Source organism: Balaenoptera musculus, chromosome 7, assembly GCF_009873245.2.
Source record: "Balaenoptera musculus isolate JJ_BM4_2016_0621 chromosome 7, mBalMus1.pri.v3, whole genome shotgun sequence".
Lineage (NCBI taxonomy): Eukaryota > Metazoa > Chordata > Mammalia > Artiodactyla > Balaenopteridae > Balaenoptera > Balaenoptera musculus.
Window position 1 is genome coordinate 54,224,279 of NC_045791.1, and position 21,909 is coordinate 54,246,187.

The 21,909-nt window shown below is 37.7% G+C and overlaps 1 protein-coding gene across 7 annotated transcripts in view; it reads left to right on the plus strand.

Moving 5' to 3' along the window:
• The window catches only part of MAP3K20 (mitogen-activated protein kinase kinase kinase 20), a 169,200-nt gene that overhangs the window by 62,457 nt on the left and 84,834 nt on the right, over positions 1 to 21,909 (plus strand). For all 7 annotated transcript variants that reach the window (XM_036857319.1, XM_036857322.1, XM_036857317.1 and 4 more), the window contains exon 3: positions 16,837 to 16,924. In XM_036857319.1, the coding sequence (XP_036713214.1) occupies positions 16,837 to 16,924 (88 nt within the window). The remainder of the gene's footprint in view (positions 1 to 16,836; positions 16,925 to 21,909) is intronic.

The following is a 21,909-nucleotide window of genomic DNA, read 5'->3' on the forward strand; positions in this document are numbered from 1 at the left end:
GGGCTCGAACCCGTGTCCCCTGCATTGGCAGGCAGATTCTCAACCACTGCGCCACCAGGGAAGCCCCAGCAGTGACTTTCTGTGTGTTTTGTTAACAAAGGTCTTGGGGTCCCAGAAGTGTTGCTCTTGTTGATATATAGCATACGTCATCTCCAGGTTTATATTTGTTTACATGCAAAATGATTCTTGTCTTTTGAGGGTCATATGCCGTTGATAAGCATAATTATACAGAAAATCTTGAATTATTTTCTCTGAGACTTTTAGTGATGATAATGGTCTGTTGCGTGAGATGAGTTCCACCTAGGGCGCTCAGAATATAAACTGAGGCCTGTCTCTGATCTCTCCAGGGTTCTAAGCGTTGTTGCATGAAATAAAAGGAATCCTGTTACACAAACACTGCTTCAGTCAACAGGCGTGGGAAGAATGTTACAGTATCATTAAGTACCGTTATCAAATGCCAAGAAAAAGGGACTCTTTCTTTCTGCTCAGAGGTATCAATGTTAAGGTATTAAATAGAGCCACAGTCAGATTAAGGACACCAACTGACTCTTCAAGCAAAGAGAAAAATCAGAATTTGGGGTGTGATGGTGTTTGGAAATGACATAAAAATCTGAGCAAGCAAGTTCAAGGAACACAGGAAGTTACATAGGTCAACTCAAGTAATTTGAGACAACAGAATAGGCTATCTTGAAAAGTAGTTTCCTACTACAAGAGATCGAAAGCTCCCAAGGATACAGGGAAGCAACTTCTAGGGAAAGCTGGTAGCTGCCCAAATAGCTCACTAGTAAGGTAGCTTCTGCTTCTTTTTTTTTTTTTTTTTTTTCGTTTTTTGGCTGTGCCACGTGGCATGTGGGATCTTAGTTCCCTGACCAGGGATCGAACCGCGACCCCTGCAGTGGAAGCACGGAGTCTTAACCATTGGACCACCAGGGAAGTCTCAGGTAGCTTCTGCTTTATGTGATCAGAAATTTCAGAGTTGAGTGGACTCAGTGCTAAATCATGCTAACATATTTGACTGCAACTGAAGAATAAAGTCAACTTACTAATTTAAAAATTTTCCATTCGTACATGAGACATTGCTTTGTGAGTGTGGACTCAGAACAAGAGGAGTTAGAAATGGGATTTGAATACGTTCTACTACTACATTCTGCTGATAATCTGATTTATCTACCCTCCAACAGGACCCGCCTCATTGGGGAAGTTATTATGCCTTACAAACTTCCCTGCCAGTGCTTATTTTCTCTAACTTTTTTCTAGGCCATTATGGCTGACCATCCCTAACTACCACTAACTACACAAATATATACATGTGTACACACGTGCACACACATGAACTTTAAGTATGTTAATACTTTCAATCAGGTTATCTCCCACACTGCTGGCCTGAAAGGATCTTTTCACTTTAGAGGGACTTGGCATATCTCTGCTTTCACCTGTTTAAGTCAGTCATTTCCAAATTCCCAGCAATACATCACTGCTTTCCTGGTGTTAACTTGTCCTTAGGAGTGTTCAATCAGAGGTGGAATGCCTATTTCTTAAAATATTACTAAGGGAATTATTTCATTAGAAGGACAGTTGGAGCAGATGACCTTTAAATTCCAACTAGTGGTAAATTAATAATTCTTTTACCTCTGCAGGCCAGGCTGGAAGGTCTGTTTAAACATTAATATGTTTTCTTACTTTTTAGGAGTCTCTCCTACTGAAATTCAACCTGAAAATCAGCTTAGCATGTATTGTCGTGTTGCTGTAGGTTTGCAGGTCCATCACCTATCTGTGTTCTGCATATCCTCAATGTTCCAACCAAGCAAAAGTGCTTCTGCTTCTCAAATATGCTGCCCCATGCTGTGTCTCTACCAAAGCTCTTGCTGTTCCCTTTGCTTGGAATGCCAAGCCTTCCCCAGCTATAAATCAAAACTGAATTCATTCTGCATTGTCTAGTTGAAGCTTTCCATTATCCCCCCAGCTTCACCTAATCTCCACATGGGTCCTCCACAACACTTTGTACTTCTTACGGTGGTTGTGTTGCATCTTGTTATTATGCACTTTTATTGTTCCCCTGGTATTGTGTAAGTCTTGATGGTAGGGGTTTATTTTACTTTTATATAACTTACAATGCCTGTGTCTCATCCTTGTTTTCATTCATACCAGGATATAGCACAGGTATAGATGCTAAGGGCAGTATCAGACTGTTAAGGGGAGGTTATATTTAACTTAAAAACTCAAAACAGAACCTATAAAGGGTATTTAAAAGAAAAGATCAGAATTCAGAGTTAGTTAGGGAAACTTTAACAATAGAATAAAAATCCAGCCAAATATAATTGGGTTAAGAAGTGAATAGAAAGCAAGGAAACAGAGCTTAGTGTAAAGTACTATTTCAAGACATTTTGATGTTTAGGAAAGTAGTTTGAGAAGGAGAGAGGGTCAAGGAAAGTTGTTTGTTTCTTGGAGAGATGAAACTCAAGCATTTTTTCGGCCTAGAGGATAGAACTAGAGAGAGATTAAAGGCTCCGGGAAGGATATAATTGATGGATCATAATGTCCTGAGGGAAGAAGGAGAGATATAAAGAGCACAGGTGTCAGGGTAAGGTCTGGGGGAGGAAGGATACCTTTTTCTCAGAGGCAGAAAGAAAGGCAGGAAGCATAAGGAAGGAATACTGAAGGCAGTTATGCCTGTTTCCCCAGTGTAGAGTAGTCATAGTAATCTGAGACTGAAAAAGGCAAGAGTAGCTAAAGGACATGAAAATAGTCAAGGTTTATTGTAGCTGATTCATAAAGGTTGTCTTGCTTACTACTTGATATTGTCATTGTCTGTCTTCCTCTACTAGACTGTAAGCTCCATGAAGGCAAGGGTTTTGCTATCTTGTTCATCACTATCCTCAGCACCAAAAAAATAGTGCCTGGCACATAGACACTCAGTAAATATTTGTTGGGTGAACAGAGAATGAAGAAGGGAGCTGGAACTTCCCTGGTGGTCCAGTGGTTAAGACTCCGTACTGCCAATGCAGAGGTTTGATCCCTGGTTGGGGAAGATCCCGCCTGCTGCCTGGTTCAGCCAGAAAAAAGGGAGCAAACTGGAGATACTCAAAATTACTGCTACAGTTTTTTAGCTTTCAGTAATCGGAGATGTAAACAGAACTCATTGGATGAGATTGCTGAGAAAGCTCTTTAAAGGAGGCTGACCTAAGAGGATGCCCTTATGCACTTTCCTCCTTCCTGCTGCGTGGAATGTAAATATAATGGCTTGGAACCTCAGGGGTTGTATTGTGACCATCAGGTAACCTTGAGGATGCCAACCAGTGCTAAGGGAGGATGGTGGGACAGAGGTTAATTGTGGGGCTGCCATATTGGGCTTCGTGCAGCCTTCATGTTTTGAGACAATATAAACTACTTCTTTAAACTACTGCTATTTTGGATCTCTGTTTCTTTCAATAGAACCCAGTTGATTAGAAAGGAAAAACTGAAAGGAATTAAGGGGCTAGAGACCTCAATGTGATCAACTGAAGAGCAGGTTTAAGGGGAATAAGGCTAAAAGATTAAGGTCAAGGAGGGGCTTCTAAGTTTGAGATGGGTGGGTAATGGAAGGATCTAAGGGATTGTCATAAATTTCTAAAGCAGAATGCTGGTGAAGCCTGCTGGAGGAGAAAAAGCTAAGGAAATAGTATCTGTGTGCACAGATAGGTAACCAAGAGGTAACCCTTCGACTAGACCAGTGTTTCTTTGAGTTTTCACTTGATGGGCTGCCAAGGATCTATCTATGGCCCCCGGAATCTTATCTTGAGGTCTCCAATTTGAGATACACTGCAGAATACTATTTTATTATATGACCTTGTTGTCAAAGCGATTTAAGGCAGCTAATAAAAATACAAATTGTGAGATGTAAAAAAATTAAAGTAGGAAAATGGGGCAAACGGAAAATATGGTACGAAAACAGGAATGAAGTTAGTATGATAAAAACACACTCATGAGGTTCTTTGTACTTTCTAGATGTAGGCAACAAATTTGTGTCTGAGCTTTCTAGCAATCAACTTGAAAAATGTAACATGATAGATTGTTGAACAATGGGATAAAAACAAACCAGTTCAGGAAAATCACAAATATTCCTTTTACTAAGACTATTATACTTAAATTATAACTTTATATGATTGAACTAAAAAGAACATCAAAAATTTTCTTTTAGACGGGAGGAATATAAAGATGGTTTTGAGGAGAGCCACGGTAACCAAGTTTACAACATATCCCAATATTGGGCTGAAAAGTGAATACATTCAGTCAGATGGCTGTACCTAATACCAATTATTTAAATATGTTTTCAGAATCACTGATGTCTTTGCATAAACTTAGGTAAAGATAACCCCCCAAAATTGAAAAATAAGATGTGTCAAGAAATTGGTAAGAATTAAAATTTTTAGGCTTAGGAAAATGTATAATGTAATATAATATAAAAATTAGCTTTCAGATGTTATCTTTCACCATCTCTATTGAACACAAAGAAAGACTTAGATTTCAACATGAAGGTTAGTGGAAGGACAGATTGTCATGGTAGGTGGTGATAGTTATTAGTACTGGAGGGTTTGCTTAAGTGGAGGCTATCTCTTCATCAGACCTTTAGGGGAGAAATGATCTTAAGAGCCTATGATTCCAGATTATTTTTACTATATATTTGTTGGGATTTGGTACTTTTTTTTTCACTCAGTAGTCTGGCAGATATCACACACATGCCTTTGTCATTAGTTATTGTTTGAGTATGCTGACAGAGCCCAGAAATAGTGAAATCATTAATTTAGCTGAAGAATCCAGGTATTCAAGATACTGTCTAATTGGAGTCTATAAGATGTGAAAGGGTTTTTCAAGACTATTTAAAAATTAAATTTGCCTGAATTCTTCTAAATGATTTTTCAGATTTCCATAATAAATGTAGCAAACATTTCTCTTATGGGATGTAAATAATCAAACTCTGTTGCACTGTAGAGTAATATTATAAAGCACTTAGCTAATCAGATTGCGAGAGTCGCTCAAAATTCCTAACCATGTAATTTTTGCGTAGAGAGAGGGTGCTTCATGCTGTGCAATTAACTGGTTTTATTAGCTATCAATTTGGTCGTTGCTGGCTGGCCTGACGGCCTAGTGCCTGCGGGAATTAGATCTTGGTTCTTGACTTGACCCTGCACAGTTGAGTGTCAGGAAGGTATGGAAATCTTGCAGTGGGGGCAGTGGCCAAGGCCCTAAGGGGGAGTTGTTTCTCACACTTCTAAATTTTCTAGGCCTATTGTAATTTTCGGATGTTCTATAAACTAACGTTCCATTCTGCACTCAAATTAGGTTTGTAAAGTAAAGTGGGATGGTTTAGTGATTATAAGCAGAGCTTTGACATAAGACAACCTTTGTTAAAAACCTGGCTTTGCCATTTTCTGTGCCCTTAGGCAAGTTTTAAAATTTCTCTGTGCCTAGTGAAGGGTGATAGTGAAGGGCCCTCGCTCATGGTTTGCTGTGAGGATTTAAAAGGTTAGTCTACCAATTGCATATGTAATCACCAGGCAGAATGATTTTTTGCATTACTCACCTTTCTAAAATATGATTATTGTCATCAAGTTCTTTAACTACCCCTTCCATTTCTTCCTTTAATTTCTTCATACTACATACATTCAAAATAAAGATAAATAAGTACCTCTGCTCAAAAAAAAGTATGCAGTTTAAAATTACATTTATATTATGTTTTAGTTCTCTAGATTGATCTAAGTCATTAAATAGCATTAGCAAATGTATTCACAGCAAATATAAAACATTTCAAAATAAAAGAAGAAGACCGCAAACTGAAATAAAAACAAATGGAAGAGGAGGGGGAAGGGGAAGCTGGGACGAAGTGAGAGAGTGGCATGGACATATATACACTACCAAATGCAAAATAGATAGCTAGTGGGAAGCAGCCGCATAGCACAGGGAGATCAGCTCAGTGCTTTGTGACCACCTACAGGGGTGGGATAGGGAGGGTGGGAGGGAGACACAAGAGGGAGGAGATATGGGGATATATGTATGTGTATAGCTGATTCACTTTGTTATATAGCAGAAACTAACACACCATTGTAAAGCAATTATACTCCAATAAAGATGTTAAAAAAAAAATGGAAACATTAAAAAACAAAAGCAGTCTACATGAAGCGCTTGGCATACTAGGCACTTAATACATCCTAGCTGTTATTATTCAGGAGTCTGCAAACTGGGATCTCTTTGAGCAAGGGCAGCTTTTAATAAAAAATGTTTAGAGGGCTTTCCTGGTGGCGCAGTGTTTAAGAATCCACCTGCCAATGCAGGGGACACGGGTTCGACCCTGGTCCAGGAAGATCCCACATGCCGCGGAGCAACTAAGCCCATGCACCATAACTACTAAGCCTGCGCTCTAGAGCCCACGTGCCACAACTCCTGAGCCCATGCGCCTAGAGCCCACGCCTCGCAACAAGAGAAGCCACCTCAATGAGAAACCCACGCACCTCAATGAAGAGTAGCCCCTGCTCGCCGCAACTAGAGAAAGCCCACACACAGCAGCAAAGACCCAACACAGCCAAAAATAAAAACAAATAAATAAATAAATTTAAAAATATATATATTTAGATGAAAGGACTCATATTTTATTGGACTTTTTTTTAAAGGGGGGTGGAAATTTATAAAAAGAGGCAGAAGTTAGAACACCTAGTTGCAAATTTTATTACTGACGTTTACTAGGCTCCTGGAAAAAAAATGAGCCTGCACAAATCAAATCAATGACCCAGTTTTCTTAAGTCTTAAATATAATAAAAATATCTAACTTATTTGTGAGAGTCAAATAACATAAGTGCTTTGGAAATGTTGAAGTGCTATATTTAGGTAAAAACATAGATAAACATAAAGTCAAATATAATAAATACATGAAGCTAACTAATACAAACCATTTCGAAAGTGGAATCCACTGCTGGAAGAGATCTGATCTTTGCTCGTAAGCTTGACTTGACTCTGAATGATGAACTGATTAAAAAGGAAGGGGAAAGCCTTCAGAGAAAGGAATTAGCATTGGTTAAGCACCTAGTATTTGCTAGACACTGGGGTAGGGTTTCTGTTCTCCCTTAAGGAGACTGGGGCCCAGAGAGGTTAAATAACTTCCTTTAAGTCACCCAGCTTATTGGTGGCATAGCCGAGACTCATGCTTCAGCCTGTTTGACTCCAGAGGATGTCCTAACACACCACAGTTAATTACCTCATTTCAGTTTAGCAAATATCTATTGAGCACCCACTCTGAATAAAGTACTGTTAATAATGCATCAATTTTTTTTTTTTATAGAAATGGAAAGAAATTTAGAGCATGAAGGAATCTGGAAGATAATTTTGTCTAACCAAGTAGTTTTCTAGGAAGAAAACAAGGTCCAGAGTGACCAAGTGGCTCCAGGGCCATCTATTTTGTAATTAGAATTTAAATTTCCACTCACCTAATCTAGTTTTTGATTAAATTATATTGCTTTTCATTTTTTAAAAAAAGCCTAATCCTTCATTAGTTCATACTTCAAGTCTTATTCAAGGGCTTTCTTTGGGGATGTTTTCTGTGTAATTTTAGCCCCAAGTGATCTCTTTGACCAAGTTACATAAGTTGTTTAGTGGAAAGGTAGGTGCTTGAATGTGCTTTTGTCACCCAAACTGAATACGGGTTGTTTATAATATATTTTACTCTTTCATGTCATCACAGTGACATTCTGTCGTGAGCATGAAGAATCTAAAATCTCTTAGCCTTTTTATGCCTTGGAGAGATATCTCTTAAATCCCTATCCTTAAATCTTCACTATTTATTTCATTGAGTTTTAGCCACCCTTCCATCCTGCCCAGTTAGTCTGCCCTTAGTTGGGTATGTAGTTAACTAGAGAGCGGCCTGATCCCAGGAGTGGAGCCTAGGCTGCTGTCCAAGCAGCTGCATGTGGTGAGTCTGCTGCAGCCCACTGGGAAAACCATTGAGCAATTCAGACTTCCCAGTACCGGTGACATTTGTAATGCATCCCACATGGCTCCGTCTTGACTGTTCATGAAGAGTGAGCAGAATGACTTGTTTATTTTTCCTTCTTAGTATTTCCAGCCATTTTTCTTCCAAAGAAAAGTTTCCATGACATCAAATGTCATGAGGAATATAGGCTGTATTATATTATGGAACCTGAATTCAGTTCATTTATCCTTCTTTATTTCCCTGAATACCTAAAGGGCAGCATTTGAAAGAGAATGTACAGAACTGAGAGGTTTGCTGCTTGTCATGTTATTGAATGAGTCTCATTAAGCCTAAAATGACTCAAAGAGCATGACCTGGGTATGACTCTGGTGATTAAATACAGGATTGAAAATCATCCAAGCCTACTTTTAAAGTTGTTCTATAGCACTGACTTTTGAGGAGGAATGGGGGCTGGTTTTCCATCTTGCCATGCATGTAAGAATCAAATTTTTATTTTAGGAAAATGCCTCTAGCCATGATACTCTTGGAGTAAAAATGCAATGAATTAAACAACTTTTTCTTGACCCTGGTTCTTATGATCTGATATGTAAATCTTCTGATTACTGAGAGTGAGCATTCTGCCTCAGTTATCTTTATAATCAGAGCCTGAAAGAGTTAGAAGGGAAGGGAAGGTCTACCCACTTGTTGCCTGAAAGAGCCAGGTATTTTGACCTTATAGACTTGTAAATACACTACTGTTTTAGGAGTTTTTAAATCAAGAATTTCCCCTTTTCCCTTACATTCCACTGCTAAGTCCGATAGTTCTGGGCTCTGTGGGGATAACGATAAGAGGTATGCTGTTCTGAGAAGACCAGTGGCGTTGTCTTTTCGAACCCCTCCTGTTCATAAGAGGCCTGGTTCAGTTGTTGTAGAGTTTTGTTTTGTTTTTTTAATTTTATTTATTTATTTATTTATTTATTTTTGGCTGTGTTGTGTCTTCGTTTCTGTGCGAGGGCTTTCTCTAGTTGCGGCAAGCGGGGGCCACTCTTCATCGCGGTACACGGGCCTCTCACTGTCGTGGCCTCTCTTGTTGCGGAGCACAGGCTCCAGACGCGCAGGCTCAGTAGTTGTGGCTCATGGGCCCAGTTGCTCCGCGGCATTTGGGATCTTCCCAGACCAGGGCTCGAACCCGCATCCCCTGCATTAGCAGGCAGATTCTCAACCACTGCGCCACCAGGGAAGCCCATGTTGTAGAGTTTTGTGATACTGGCCCAAGCCTAGGAAGAGGGCTGTCTTAGTCCATTCAGGTTACTGTAACAGAATACCGAAGGTGGGATGGCTTATAAACAACAAACATTTATTCATCACAGTTCTGGAGGCTGGAAAGTCTGAGATCAAGTTGTTAGCAGATTCAGTTTCTGGTGAGAACCCGCTTCCTGGTTCACAGATGGCCGTCTTCTCGCTGTGCCCTCAAGGGGAAGAAGGAAGGGGTGAGAGAATTCTCTGGGGTCATCTTTATAAGGGCACTAATCTCATTCATGAGGGCTTCACCCTCATGACCTAATCACCTCCCACAGGCCCCACCTTCAAATACCATCACATTGGGGGTTAGGTTTCAACATATGAATTTTAGGGGAACACATTCAGTCTACAGAAAGAAGCCTGCGTGAAATGTAGCCCCACTCCTGAGAATCAGGGCTCCATTTTTCAGTGTGTGGTAGAGGAGTGTCTGCCGCAGTGGGTTCGGAAAGTGTGGACTTGATAAGAAGCTGGCTTAATTGCAGAGGTGATTTTTGGAAATATAAATGGTAAAATGCATTGGGTAGAAAACTGGAACTGGAAGGTTTAAGACTAAGCAAGCCTCTGCATTCTGAATCTGAAAAAGTGCAGTGAGGGCATGCTTGGAGAATAGCCAAACAGGGAAGGGCAGTCAAGAAATTTTGCCTGTTTGATTGCCGTGGACGGCAGAGCCTGCAAGAGGCAACTTGTAGCCATCCAAGTCTTCATTCTGAAAGTTCAAATCAATAATGAGCTGGTGAACATAAATTTCCATATGGCTTCTACTATGGTTGTATAATTGATTGTCATTCTTATAAAATAATACCCTTAAGTAACCCTTATGCATGTAAAAGAACAGAATGAATATTAAAGCAAACCCACACCCACAGGCATTTTAATCTTCTTACTGTCCTGTTCAGAGTAAACATTTACCTAACATGAACTCTTACCGTGGCAATTACTTAAACACATTTAATATCATTATCATCAAATACTATTTGTTCATCCACCCTTCAGATATTATTGAGTACTTCTGGTATATAAAGCATCTGACCTTTCTCCCTCGTGTGGTATTATACTAGACATGGTGCAAGATGAGCAACGTAGGGAAGGCTTCCCTCAAGAGCACTGGGCCACAGGAGCAAATGTTAGAAGGGAGAGGAAGGACGATCATTTAATAAAGCACTGAGCCAGACTCTGAATAGGTGCACTCAGTGTCCAGCACCTTTGTCTCATGGCCTCTCAGAGCCCATGGCCTTCTTCAAGAATAACCCAGGCGAACACTTGTTTGCTCTGGAGCCATATCAAGAGAAACTCATAGCTCAGAGGTTAACTAAACTAGTTTTTGTATACCTAGGGTAGTCCTGGGGAGGTAAGGAAAGAGTTTTATCTCTTCCTGACCCAATCCTAGGGAAAAATCAGAATTTCCATGCAAATCAATATTTTTAATTTTATATTTATATGCTCTAGTCATATATATTACATATAACATGCATGTATTACTTTTTCTGATTCAAAAATTATAGAGGCTTATTGTAAAGAATTTGGGAAATATATAAAAATTTTAAATCATTTATGATTCTTTTCGCTACCTACAGATAACCACAATTAATATGTTACTTTATTTCTTCCCCATCTCTCTTCTTATATGTGTAATTTTAATTTTTTTAAAAAAAGTGGGTTCATCTCATATCTTCTTGAACTTTGGGGGACCATACTGATCCTGGATCAGATTGATATTTTGGAGACAGAGCTGTCTTTGGAGAGAGCCTTTGACCTTGAATGCACAGTGCAGTAAGGAGACTGCTTCCTTTTGAAGGATTGGATGAACCACTTTTCTTTCTTTTACTATCATACTCTGATGGAATCATAGAATCTTGGAATTGGTGAGGACCTCAGAAATCAGGGTCCTCCAGAAATCAGGAGTGTTTTAAATACCACACACCAGAGGGCAAGGAGGAGCAGCTGACACTCGTGGACAGTAGAAGTGTACCTTGGATTTTTTTTACACCTACTGTCTTTGTGGTCGGTACCACATCACAGGCAGAAAGATGGACCCTGTGAGACACAGTCCTGCTGCTATGTAGCGGCTAAGAGCTGTTGACAACCAGGGAGAAAAGCTTGTTCCTAATATAAGATGTAAATAGAGCCTGCCAGCCTCATGATATGGGTCTTCATAAACTACTGCTTTCATTTTATAGTGATAGGTAGAGTGCCATTGGTATCTTTCTTTCACAAAAAGAAGTGAACCCAACTTTATTTTTAATATGTTATCACATAAATACATACAGACTGTATCAATGGAATATTTTAAAATGTAAAACAAGCTTTAAAAACACAAGATCTTTCACCCCAATGTTCATAGTAGCACTATTTACAATAACCAATACATGGAAGCAACCCCCAAGTGCCCACTGGTTTAAGAAGATGAGGCATATATATATATATATTCACACACACGCCTGCGTGCGCATATACAGTGGAATATTACTCAGCCATAAAAAAGAATGAAATATTGCCATTTGCAGCAACATGGATGTACCTAGAGAATATTATACTAAATGAAGTAATTCAGACAGAGAAAGATGGATATTATATGGTATCACTTATATGTGGAATCTAAAAAATAATACAAATGCATCTATATACAAAACAGAAACAGACTTACAGACATAGAAAACAAACTTATGGTTACCAAAGGGGAAGGAGAGGGGAAGAGATAAATTAGGAGTATTGGATTAACAGATGCAAACTACTATACATAAAATAGATAAGCAACAAGGATTTACTGTACAGCACAGGGAACTATATTCAATATTTTATAATCTATAATGGAAAATAATCTGAAAAAATATATATAACGGAATCACTTTGTTGTCCACCTGAAACTAACACAATATTGTAAATCAACTATCAATTAAAAGAAAAAAACTCATAGAATCTTTAAGGGTTCTATGGTAGCTCTCCAAAATTAAAGAGACAAATTAAAATTTGGGATTAGGTTGAAAAAAGTTTTGAATAGAGGGAAAGGGATTGCTCTGAAGATGAAGATACTAATTAACTTGAAACCTTATTATAAAACTGTTGAAAGTACTTTAAAGGAAGGATGTTAAAACTTAACCACCCCCAAACTTAAATTTAGTTAAATTATAATACTTAGTAAATTTAGTTAAATTATGATATTTAGATTCTCTTATTCTCTCTGATTGGATCCACCATTTGGAACCTGCTGGTCGAGTTCTGGAAACATGGCCAACTGAGCTAATGGGTCATCTCCCCACATAAATGCTTAGAAATGCCAGTTGAAAGAAAATTAACAGAGTGCCCACCTCCTCCCCAAATCCCTGATAAAGTTTTCCTATGAAGAAAGAAGGAGAGAGGGAAGAAGAAACCAGCCCCAATTGGAAACAGTGGGAGCAGTCACATATCTTACTGCAAACACAATAGCTGTATAGACATCTGTGTGCTCTGATAAGGACATTACTACTAGACATTTTTATGAATAGACCTGTGGTTACTCCACTTGTCTGTCACATTGGGATCCTTTATTTTATGGAGAATCTTTGAGCGTGAGTTTAAATTTCTGTAGTCTGTCCCGGTCTTTCCTTAAATCCTCACGTCCTAATCTGGAAAACTACTTATTTACCCCAAAGATCTTTAGACCTTGGGTTGTGTAACTCTTGGATGATTAGTAAATAGATTATGATCATTCATCTCTGCAAAAGTCTAGAATAACATCTTAAAAACATTTAAAATGTTTATTGTAGTGAAATACATACAGCATAATATTTGTCATTTTAACCATATTTAAGTGTACGGTTCAGTGGCATTAACTATAATCACAGTGTTGTAATCAACCATTGCCACTATCTATTTCCAAAATTTTTCATCACTCCAAACAGAAATTCTACATGTTAAGTGATAACGCCCCATTTCTTCCTCTTCCAGTCCCTGGTAACCTCTAATCTACATTCTTTCTAACCTGTGAATTTGCCAGCTTCAAGATATGTCATATAAGTGGAATCATCCAATGTTTGCCCTTTTGTGCCCGGCTTATTCACTTAGCCTAATGCTTTCAAAGTTCATCCATGTTGTAGCAAGTATCAGAACTTAATTCCTTTTTATGGCTGAATAATACTCATTGTATTTATATACTACGTTTTATTTATCTGCTCATCACTTGATGAATGCTTGGGTGGTTTCTGCCTTTTGGCTGTTGTGAATAATGCTGCTGTGAGTCGGCATACAAGTATCTGTTAGAGTTCTTACAATAGCATTTTGCAAACAGAAATGTAAATTCGTTGTGTAGAAAAATGAAGTCATCTGGACTTCTAGTGTTGACTAAAATTATTATTTCAGTGTAACTTGAGTAAACATAAACATAAACCTAAGAATTAACTCTTTATTGTGTATAGCTCATAAAATCAAAATCAGTTTTTCAGTTAAATAAAAATGCAACTATAAAATCAGTACAACAGAAATAAACAACTTTCATCAAATTATATGTACTAAAAATAATTCTTTTGTTAGTTTTAATAGTGTAAAAAGATACTTACATTTTTCGGTACAATGGAGCATTATTTTAGCCTTCGTCATTGTTATGTTTCCTTTTTAATAGTGAACTTTTTAAAACCACTAATCCATTATTTTGATGTGCAGGCCATTTGCTAGAGTATCCCAGAATTTAAATCTGGAAAACAACAATCTAAGGAAAAATTATTTGCTGCATATTTACTTCAGCAATTTCCATTAATGAACTGTTGGCAAGCAGGTGCCTATAAAGGCAAATCTACATTATACATCCGCTTGCTATCAGTTACTGGCTGCTACAAGTACAGGTTTTAGTAATTCAGTTAATCCCAGGTATTTCTGTTGGAGCTTGTTTGAATTGCTAACATGGTGTCACCTGACCTTCATTTATTGCAAATACCACTTATTTATGTAATCTACCTCTGCTTATTATTAGCCCATTTCCATGAAACTAGTACAGCACTCTAAAATAGCATGTTGTTTTCAAGATGTTAAATCAAATTCTTAGTTTATTAAATTGGAACCTAAAGTCTTATTCCATAAAAATGTCTTTTACTTGCAAATCATACTGCAAGAGTTTTTTATAACTGTAAAAAAATTAAAATACGAGCACAACAAAGGGACACAAGATAATAGTTGTTGTTTTGTCATTAGCATATGCCTACTCAAGAGCTGTTAGACATGCTTACCAATACCTGCAAAGATAAATTCTCTCTCCAAGGTATAGTTTGTCAATATCTTAAACGTAAGCATGAAAACTAGCTGGACCACTGAAAATCCCATGTCGTGCTGAATTATAAAATGGTCGTCCAGGGCTTCCCTGGTGGCGCAGTGGTTAAGAATCCGCCTGCCAATGCAGGGGACACGGGTTCGAGCCCTGGTCCGGGAAGATCCCACACGCCGCGGAGCAACTAAGCCCGTGCGCCACAACTACTGAGTCTGCGCTCTAGAGCCCGCAAGCCACAACTACTGAAGCCCGCGTGCCTAGCGTCCGTGCTCCGCAACAAGAGAAGTCACTGCAATGAGAAGCCCGCGCACCGCAACGAAGAGTAGCCCCCGCTCGCCGCAACTAGAGAAAGCCCGCGTGCAGCAACAAAGACCAAATGCAGCAAAAAATAAATAAATAAAATTAATAAAATTTTAAAAAAAAGGTCGTCCAAGGATTCAGAATATTCTTGTATTTATTCTTTATGGTTAACAAACATTTTTAATGGTCACAGGATTTAGATATTCCAAAGAATATACCAAAGCACACCAAAGGGTAAGAGTCCCCTATTTTGACCAATACTAGTCCCAACATTAATGCTTCCTCACATTGAACTCTCACGGTTTACTCACAAAAGAGTTGATTTGCCACTTAAAAATAGAGGGCTTATGATTTCCAAACTTCACATGAACTCTATCTTTACAACCAAGGTCATTTATGATTATTTAATGAGAAATAGAATTGTTATATGGATGAATAATTGTATTTATTACTCAATGCATTTTCTTTCTACTTGGAAAACTAAACTATGAGAAGGTTGTTTGATGAATACAGAACCTCTACACACAGTGGACGCTCAGTGAATGTTAAGGAATCGTTTTGATAGCTCCCTTCAACACCTATATTGCTAAAAGAAAAAACTGTCAAATCAACCTTGATAAATGTCTCATCCAATCACGAATAAGGTTCCTTTCTCTTGTTCTCACATTGACCCCTTGTCAACCCTCAACCTTCTGTTTTCTGTCTAGTCACACCACCTTCAAAACAAGTTTCACAGCGTTTTAAATGAAAACTCAACTCCTACTATGAAAAGAAAAATGTATAACAAATGTGCAAATTCCCAAAGGGGAGTCTCCTTTATGACCAAGGCTTCTCCATTTTTATTCATTGCTGACTTTCTTTAATTGTACTTTTAACTCTTGATTAGCCATATTTTAACTCCACAAAAGCAATAAAATTTTAATGACTACATGTGATTTACTTAGTCTAGAGAACGTCCTCCTATAGACATTAGCAGATATACACTGTGGTACCACTTTTTTTTTCATTTTAAAAATTAAGTTTAGGGCTTCCCTGGTGGCATAGTGGTTAAGAATCCACCTGCCAATGCAGGGGACACAGGTTCGAGCCCTGGTCCGGGAAGATCCCACATGCCGTGGAGCAACTAAGCCCGTGCGCCACCACTACTGAGCCTGCGCTCTAGAGCCCGTGAGCCACAACTGCTGAGCCCACATTCCACAACTACTGAAGCCCGTGGGCCTAGAGCCCGTGGTCCATAACAAGAGAAGCCACTGCAACGAGAAGCCTGTGCACCCCAACGAAAGAGTAAACCCCCGCTTGCAGCAACTAGAGAAAGCCCATGCACAGCAACGAAGACCCAATGCAGCCAAAAATAAATAAATAAATAAATAAATAAATTTAAAACAATTAAGTTTAATAAACAGTATTTTTTACCATGACACTCTGCAGTACAGTTTTCTAATAATTAACACATTTCACAGTGTAAAGTATGGCTTCCCTATCAAATCACCACTGAAGGTCAAGAATCCACATGTCTGTCCTTTACAGTACTTTGCATACAGTACGAGAGCAATAATATATTTTAAATAAATGGTTAGATAAATAATATAAATAGGTATTACCTGAATCTATTCCAGTAATAGTTAAGAAACCCTGCCGTAATTTTGTCATGACTACTCATCCAACCGATAGAAGTTCAGTCTTGTTGCAGTCTCCCAAAAGAAATATTACGCAGGAAAAAATGTATTTGACTTTTAGGAAGAGGGCTTTTTCTGTAAATAAATATGGCATCTCCCCTCTTTAGTCATCCCCTTCCACTGTCAGTCATGCCAGCTTGCTAGTAAGCACCTCTTCTGCCGCCAATTCAACCCCACTTGTTTTTTAAATTTTTCAGAAAGCTTCAATATATAAATTCTTAATCTGTCAAGAATGCTGCCAAAGACAGAGTTTTATCAGCATCACATACTTGTTGAGCACATATACATCTTTGTAAATGTATGTAAAAGAAAATTGAATAGGAAACCTATTTTATGAGACTTTTATAAATGTGAAATTTTATGCAATTTTGTATTTGATTTTTGTATAGGCAGAAATACTCAGTGTCCTCAGTCACAGAAACATCATCCAGTTTTATGGAGTAATTCTTGAACCTCCCAACTATGGTATCGTCACAGGTAAGAACTCTTATTTGACTTTTTTCTTTCCCCAGTTACCTAGCTTTAGATTCTTTAATATGCTAAAATGCTTAATATTAGGTTCTGTCATGAATTGTGTGCTACTGTCAGATGTCACTTTTGTTGCTATAAAGCATTAATAAAACTGATTATATCAATATAATTAAGAATGGTGTTTCCACTTCTACCCATGTTTAATTGTGCTAATTATATCTGCGTAAATGCTATTTAAATGCACTTGCAGCTGCAGTACCAATATTTAAAGGTGCCATTTAACTAAAATTTCATTTAATTAGTTGAAATGAGCGATGTTTTTTGTAACTCTGTGACCTTTTACAAATTAAGATTTCTTGAGCTATTCATGTTATAATTCTTTGCAAGGCATTTTAATCCTGTTAGAGCATTCTTTCTTCAAGGCCTCTGACATGAGAATATTTTTCAGGTTTGGTCATCTGGGTTGGTAATGACCTTGATCTAAATTATCACATAATTTGGAGTAGCAGTTTATAACTGATGGAAATACCCTTTCCAAAAAGGAGCACACAGAAAATTTTGCCGTATAAAAACACAGAAAGGCACATATTTTTAATACTTTATACTCATATTTGTATAATCCAATGAACAACTTCAGGTCTATGATAAGTATAGTGCTCAATTTTACAATACGTAACTTTGACCAGGTTCTTTATCATGGCAGTTCTTTAATCAAAACAAAGCAAACAAGAAAACCTTAAAAGATTAGCCCTCTCTTCTTCTACTGTAGTGTTAAGGACTTGGATTGTCTTTATATAAAATAACAAAACACCCTCAGTAAAAAGGACTGGATTAGGTACTTCCTTATAAATTATCTCATCTAATAGTTAGAATAACCCTATGAGATAGATAAAGTAATTTTATTTCACATAAGAAACTAAAACTCTAACTTAAGTACTTTCCCAAGGTTACCCAGCTAGTGGTAGAACCACAGTGGTATACATTTCTCGATTTGATTTTATACAGAATCTCCTCTTCTTGTATGCAAGAAGCCTATGAGCACACTGTAGATCCAACAGATGTGGAGGACTGACTCTACTGCTCCATTTTATATAAGGGACTTGAGTTTCTGTGGATTTTGGTATCTGCAAGGGGTCCTGGTACCAACCCCCCACAGATGCTGCGGGATGACATACGTACGCAAACTGAGTCAAGTGTGGAAGATCAAATGGGTAGGGGATGATAGCACTTGCCCTGCCTCTTGAAATGAACACAAATAAGTCTTAGTACGGGAAGGTTAAGGCAGAAAGAGAGACAGGCACACAGACCTTGATCACCCTGCCTAGCTAGCTCCCCCTCTTTAGAACCTCATTGTCTTTCTCAGATGTTGGGGTTCTGAGGGGGGAATCTTGAATGGCTTGAATCTATTCCAACTTGAGTGTGCTTGTTAATAGAAAAGGTTATTGCAGCAGGCAGCTGTTGTCACTCATCCTGAGGACTTGAAAGAATAATTTATCAGAGTGATGGAATGGAATGAACACCAGAATAGGAATTGAGAGATGAAATCTTGCCTTGATTCTGCCAAAGCTGCATAGGTGGGTCACTGATGATCTATGTCTCAGTTTTCTCATACGTGAATGAAGGGACTAGAATTGATGATTTCTGGGTGAGAGTGTGTATGTGTATGTGTGCACCTGTGCGTGTGTGTTTGCTGAAACTTCTGATCACAGAGAAGATTTTCTAAAATCTGCTTATAAGACCTGGAACAGAGTCCAAGAGGCAGCTGCCATTTTATTTCCCTTGGAAGGGAAGTGAACATCTTTCTCCTAGATCTACAAAGAAATGGAGTGACTAGAAGCTCAATCTCCAAAGTCAAAAGAAAAGATAGGGGCTTCCCTGGTGGCGCAGTGGTTGAGAGTCTGCCTGCCGGTGCGGGGGACACGGGTTCGGGCCCTGGTCTGGGAAGATCCCACATGCCACGGAGCAACTGGGCCTGTGAGCCACAATTGCTGAGCCTGCGCGTCTGGAGCCTGTGCTCCGCAACAAGAGAGGCCGCGATGGTGAGAGGCCTGCGCACCGCTATGAAGAGTGGTCCCCGCTTGCTGCAACTAGGGAAAGCCCTAGCACAGAAACGAAGATCCAACACAGCCATATATAAATAAAAGAACGTGAATTTCTAAAAAAAAAAAAAGAAAAGAAAAGATAGAATAGTGGACCATCTTTTCTTTGATCTTTGGAAACCTGAATTCTGTACTACCTTGCAAGCAATAACCATGAACTGGAGTAACTATCATAATTTCAGACAAAATAGGCTTAAGAAAAGAAATATTACTAGAGATAAATTGGGTCATTTCATAATGATAAAAGGATCAGCATATCAGGAAGATACAGCAATTGTAAATGTATATACAGCTAACAATAGGTTCTCAAAGTACATGAAGCAAAAATTGACAGACTTTAAAGGATAAATAGTCAGTTCAACAATAATGGATTTCATTACCCCACTCTCAGTAACTGAGAGAACAACTAGATAGAAAATCAGCAAGGATATAGAAGACTTGACAAACACTCTCAACCAACTCTACCTAACTCACATACATAGAATACACCACCCAACAAAGAATACATATTCTTTTCAAGGGCACATGAAACATTCTTTAGCATACATAAGTTAGGCCATGAAATAAATCTCAGTGTATCTAAAAGGACTGAAAAGTTCTCCAACCACAGTAGAATTAAGTTAGAAATTAATGCAAGAAAGAAACCTGGAAAATTCCCAAATATTTGGAAATTAAACAACATATTTCTAAATACCCAGTGAGTCAAGAAACTACAATGGATTTTTAAATATTTTGGACAGAGAGAAAAGGAAAATGTAGCATATCAAAATTATAGGTGGCAGATAAAGTAATACTTAGGGGGGGAATTTATAGCTTTAAACATCTATGTTAAAAAAAAAAAAAGGTCTGAAATTGATCATTAAGCTCCAACCTTAACAAACTGCAAAAATAACAGAATAAACCCAAAGCAAGCCCAATGAAAGGAAATAATAAGGATTAGAGCAGAATGCAATAACATAGAAAACAGAAAAATAATAGAGAAAATCCGTGAAACTAAAAATTTGGTCTTTGCAAAGATCAGTAAAACTGACAAACCTTTAGCTGGACTGACCAACAAAAAAGAAAATACAAATTAGCAAAACCAGGAATGAAGGAGAGGATAGCACTACAGTCCCTACAGAAATTTAAAAGGATTATAAGGGAACGTTATGACCAACTTTATGCCAATAAATTAGACAATTTAGTTGCAATGAACAAGTCCCTGAAAAGATAAAAAATTTCAGAACTGACTCAAGAAGAAACAGAAAATCTGACCAGAACTATAAGTAAAGAAATTTAAATTTATAATTTAAAATATGTTCATAATGAAACGCCAGACCCAGATGATTTCACTGGTGAATTCTATCAAATGTTTATAGAAAAAATAACACCAGTCCTTCCCATACTCTTTCTGAAAATAGAAGAAGGAACACTTACCAACTCATTCTATAAGGCTAGTATTATCCTAATATCAAAGCCAGATAAAAACATAATAAGAAAACTTCAGACCACTGTCCCTCCTGAACGTAGGTGCAAAAATCCTTGACTATGTATTAGCAAACTGAATCCAGCCACCAATAAAAAGGATTATACACCACAACCAAGTGGAATTTATCCCAGAAATGTAAGGTTGATTTAACATCTGAAATCAATTAATATAAAGCATCATAATAGATAATAGAATAAAAGACAAAAACCATTTGGCATTCTACAACACCCATTTACGCTAAGAAATCTCAACAGGCTAAAAATAGAAGTCAGTTTTCTCAGCCTGATAAATAGCATCTATTAAAACCCACAGCTAAGATCATACTTAAAGGTGAAAAATTGAATGTTTTTTCCCTTAAGGTTGGGAACAAGGAAATGAGGTTCTGCTCTTGTCACACCTAGTCAACATTGTACTGGAGGTTCTAGCCAGTTTAATCAGGCAAGAAAAAGAAAATAAAAGGCATCCAGGTTGGAAAGGAAGAGGTAAAACTGTCTTATGTGACAAGATTCTCTAAGACTCAGGAAACCCCAGGAATCCACAAAAAACTACCAAAACTAATAAACATGGTAAGCAAGGTCACAAGGATCCAAGATTAATATACAAAAATCAATTGTATTTCTATATACTGGGAATGAACAGTCTAAAAATGAAATTAAAAAACCATTCCATTCACAGTACTATCAAAAAGAATAGTACTTGGGTATAAATTTTATAGTATTTGGGTATAAGTTTAACATAAGAAGTGTTGAGACTTGTGCAATGAAAAGTACAAAACATTGCTGAGAGAAAATAAAGATCTAAATAAATGGAAAGATTACGTGTTTGTGGCTTGGAAGACTCAATATTGTTATGAGGGCAATTCTCCCAAATTGATCTACAAATTCAAAACAATTCTTATCTAAATCTCAGCAGACTTTTTTGTAAGAAATTGACAAGGTGATCCTAAAATTCACATAGAAATACAAAAGACTGGAATAGCCAAACCAGTTTTAAGAAAGATCTAAGTTTAAGGTCTTTGCCGCATTTCAAAACTTATTATATAAAGATGTTAAAAAAAAAAAACTCATTATAAATCTGCAGTAATTAGCATAGTACAATATTGGCACAAGGACAGGCATATAGAGCAATGGAGCAAAATTAAGAATTCAGGGGAAAAAACCTTACATTGATGGTCAATTGATTTTCAACAAAAGTGTCAAGACTATTAAATGGGTAAAGGATAGTCTTTTCAACAAACTGTGCTGGGAAAATTAGAAATCCACATGCAAAAAAAAAAAAAGTCTTAGACCCTCACCTCAAACCGTACACAAAAGTAAACTGAAAATGGTTCATAGAAGTCATCAAATTGTACACTTAGAGTATGTGAATTTTAAGATAGAGAATTTATATCTCAAAGCCATTTTTAAAGGAATTTTCTCACTTTC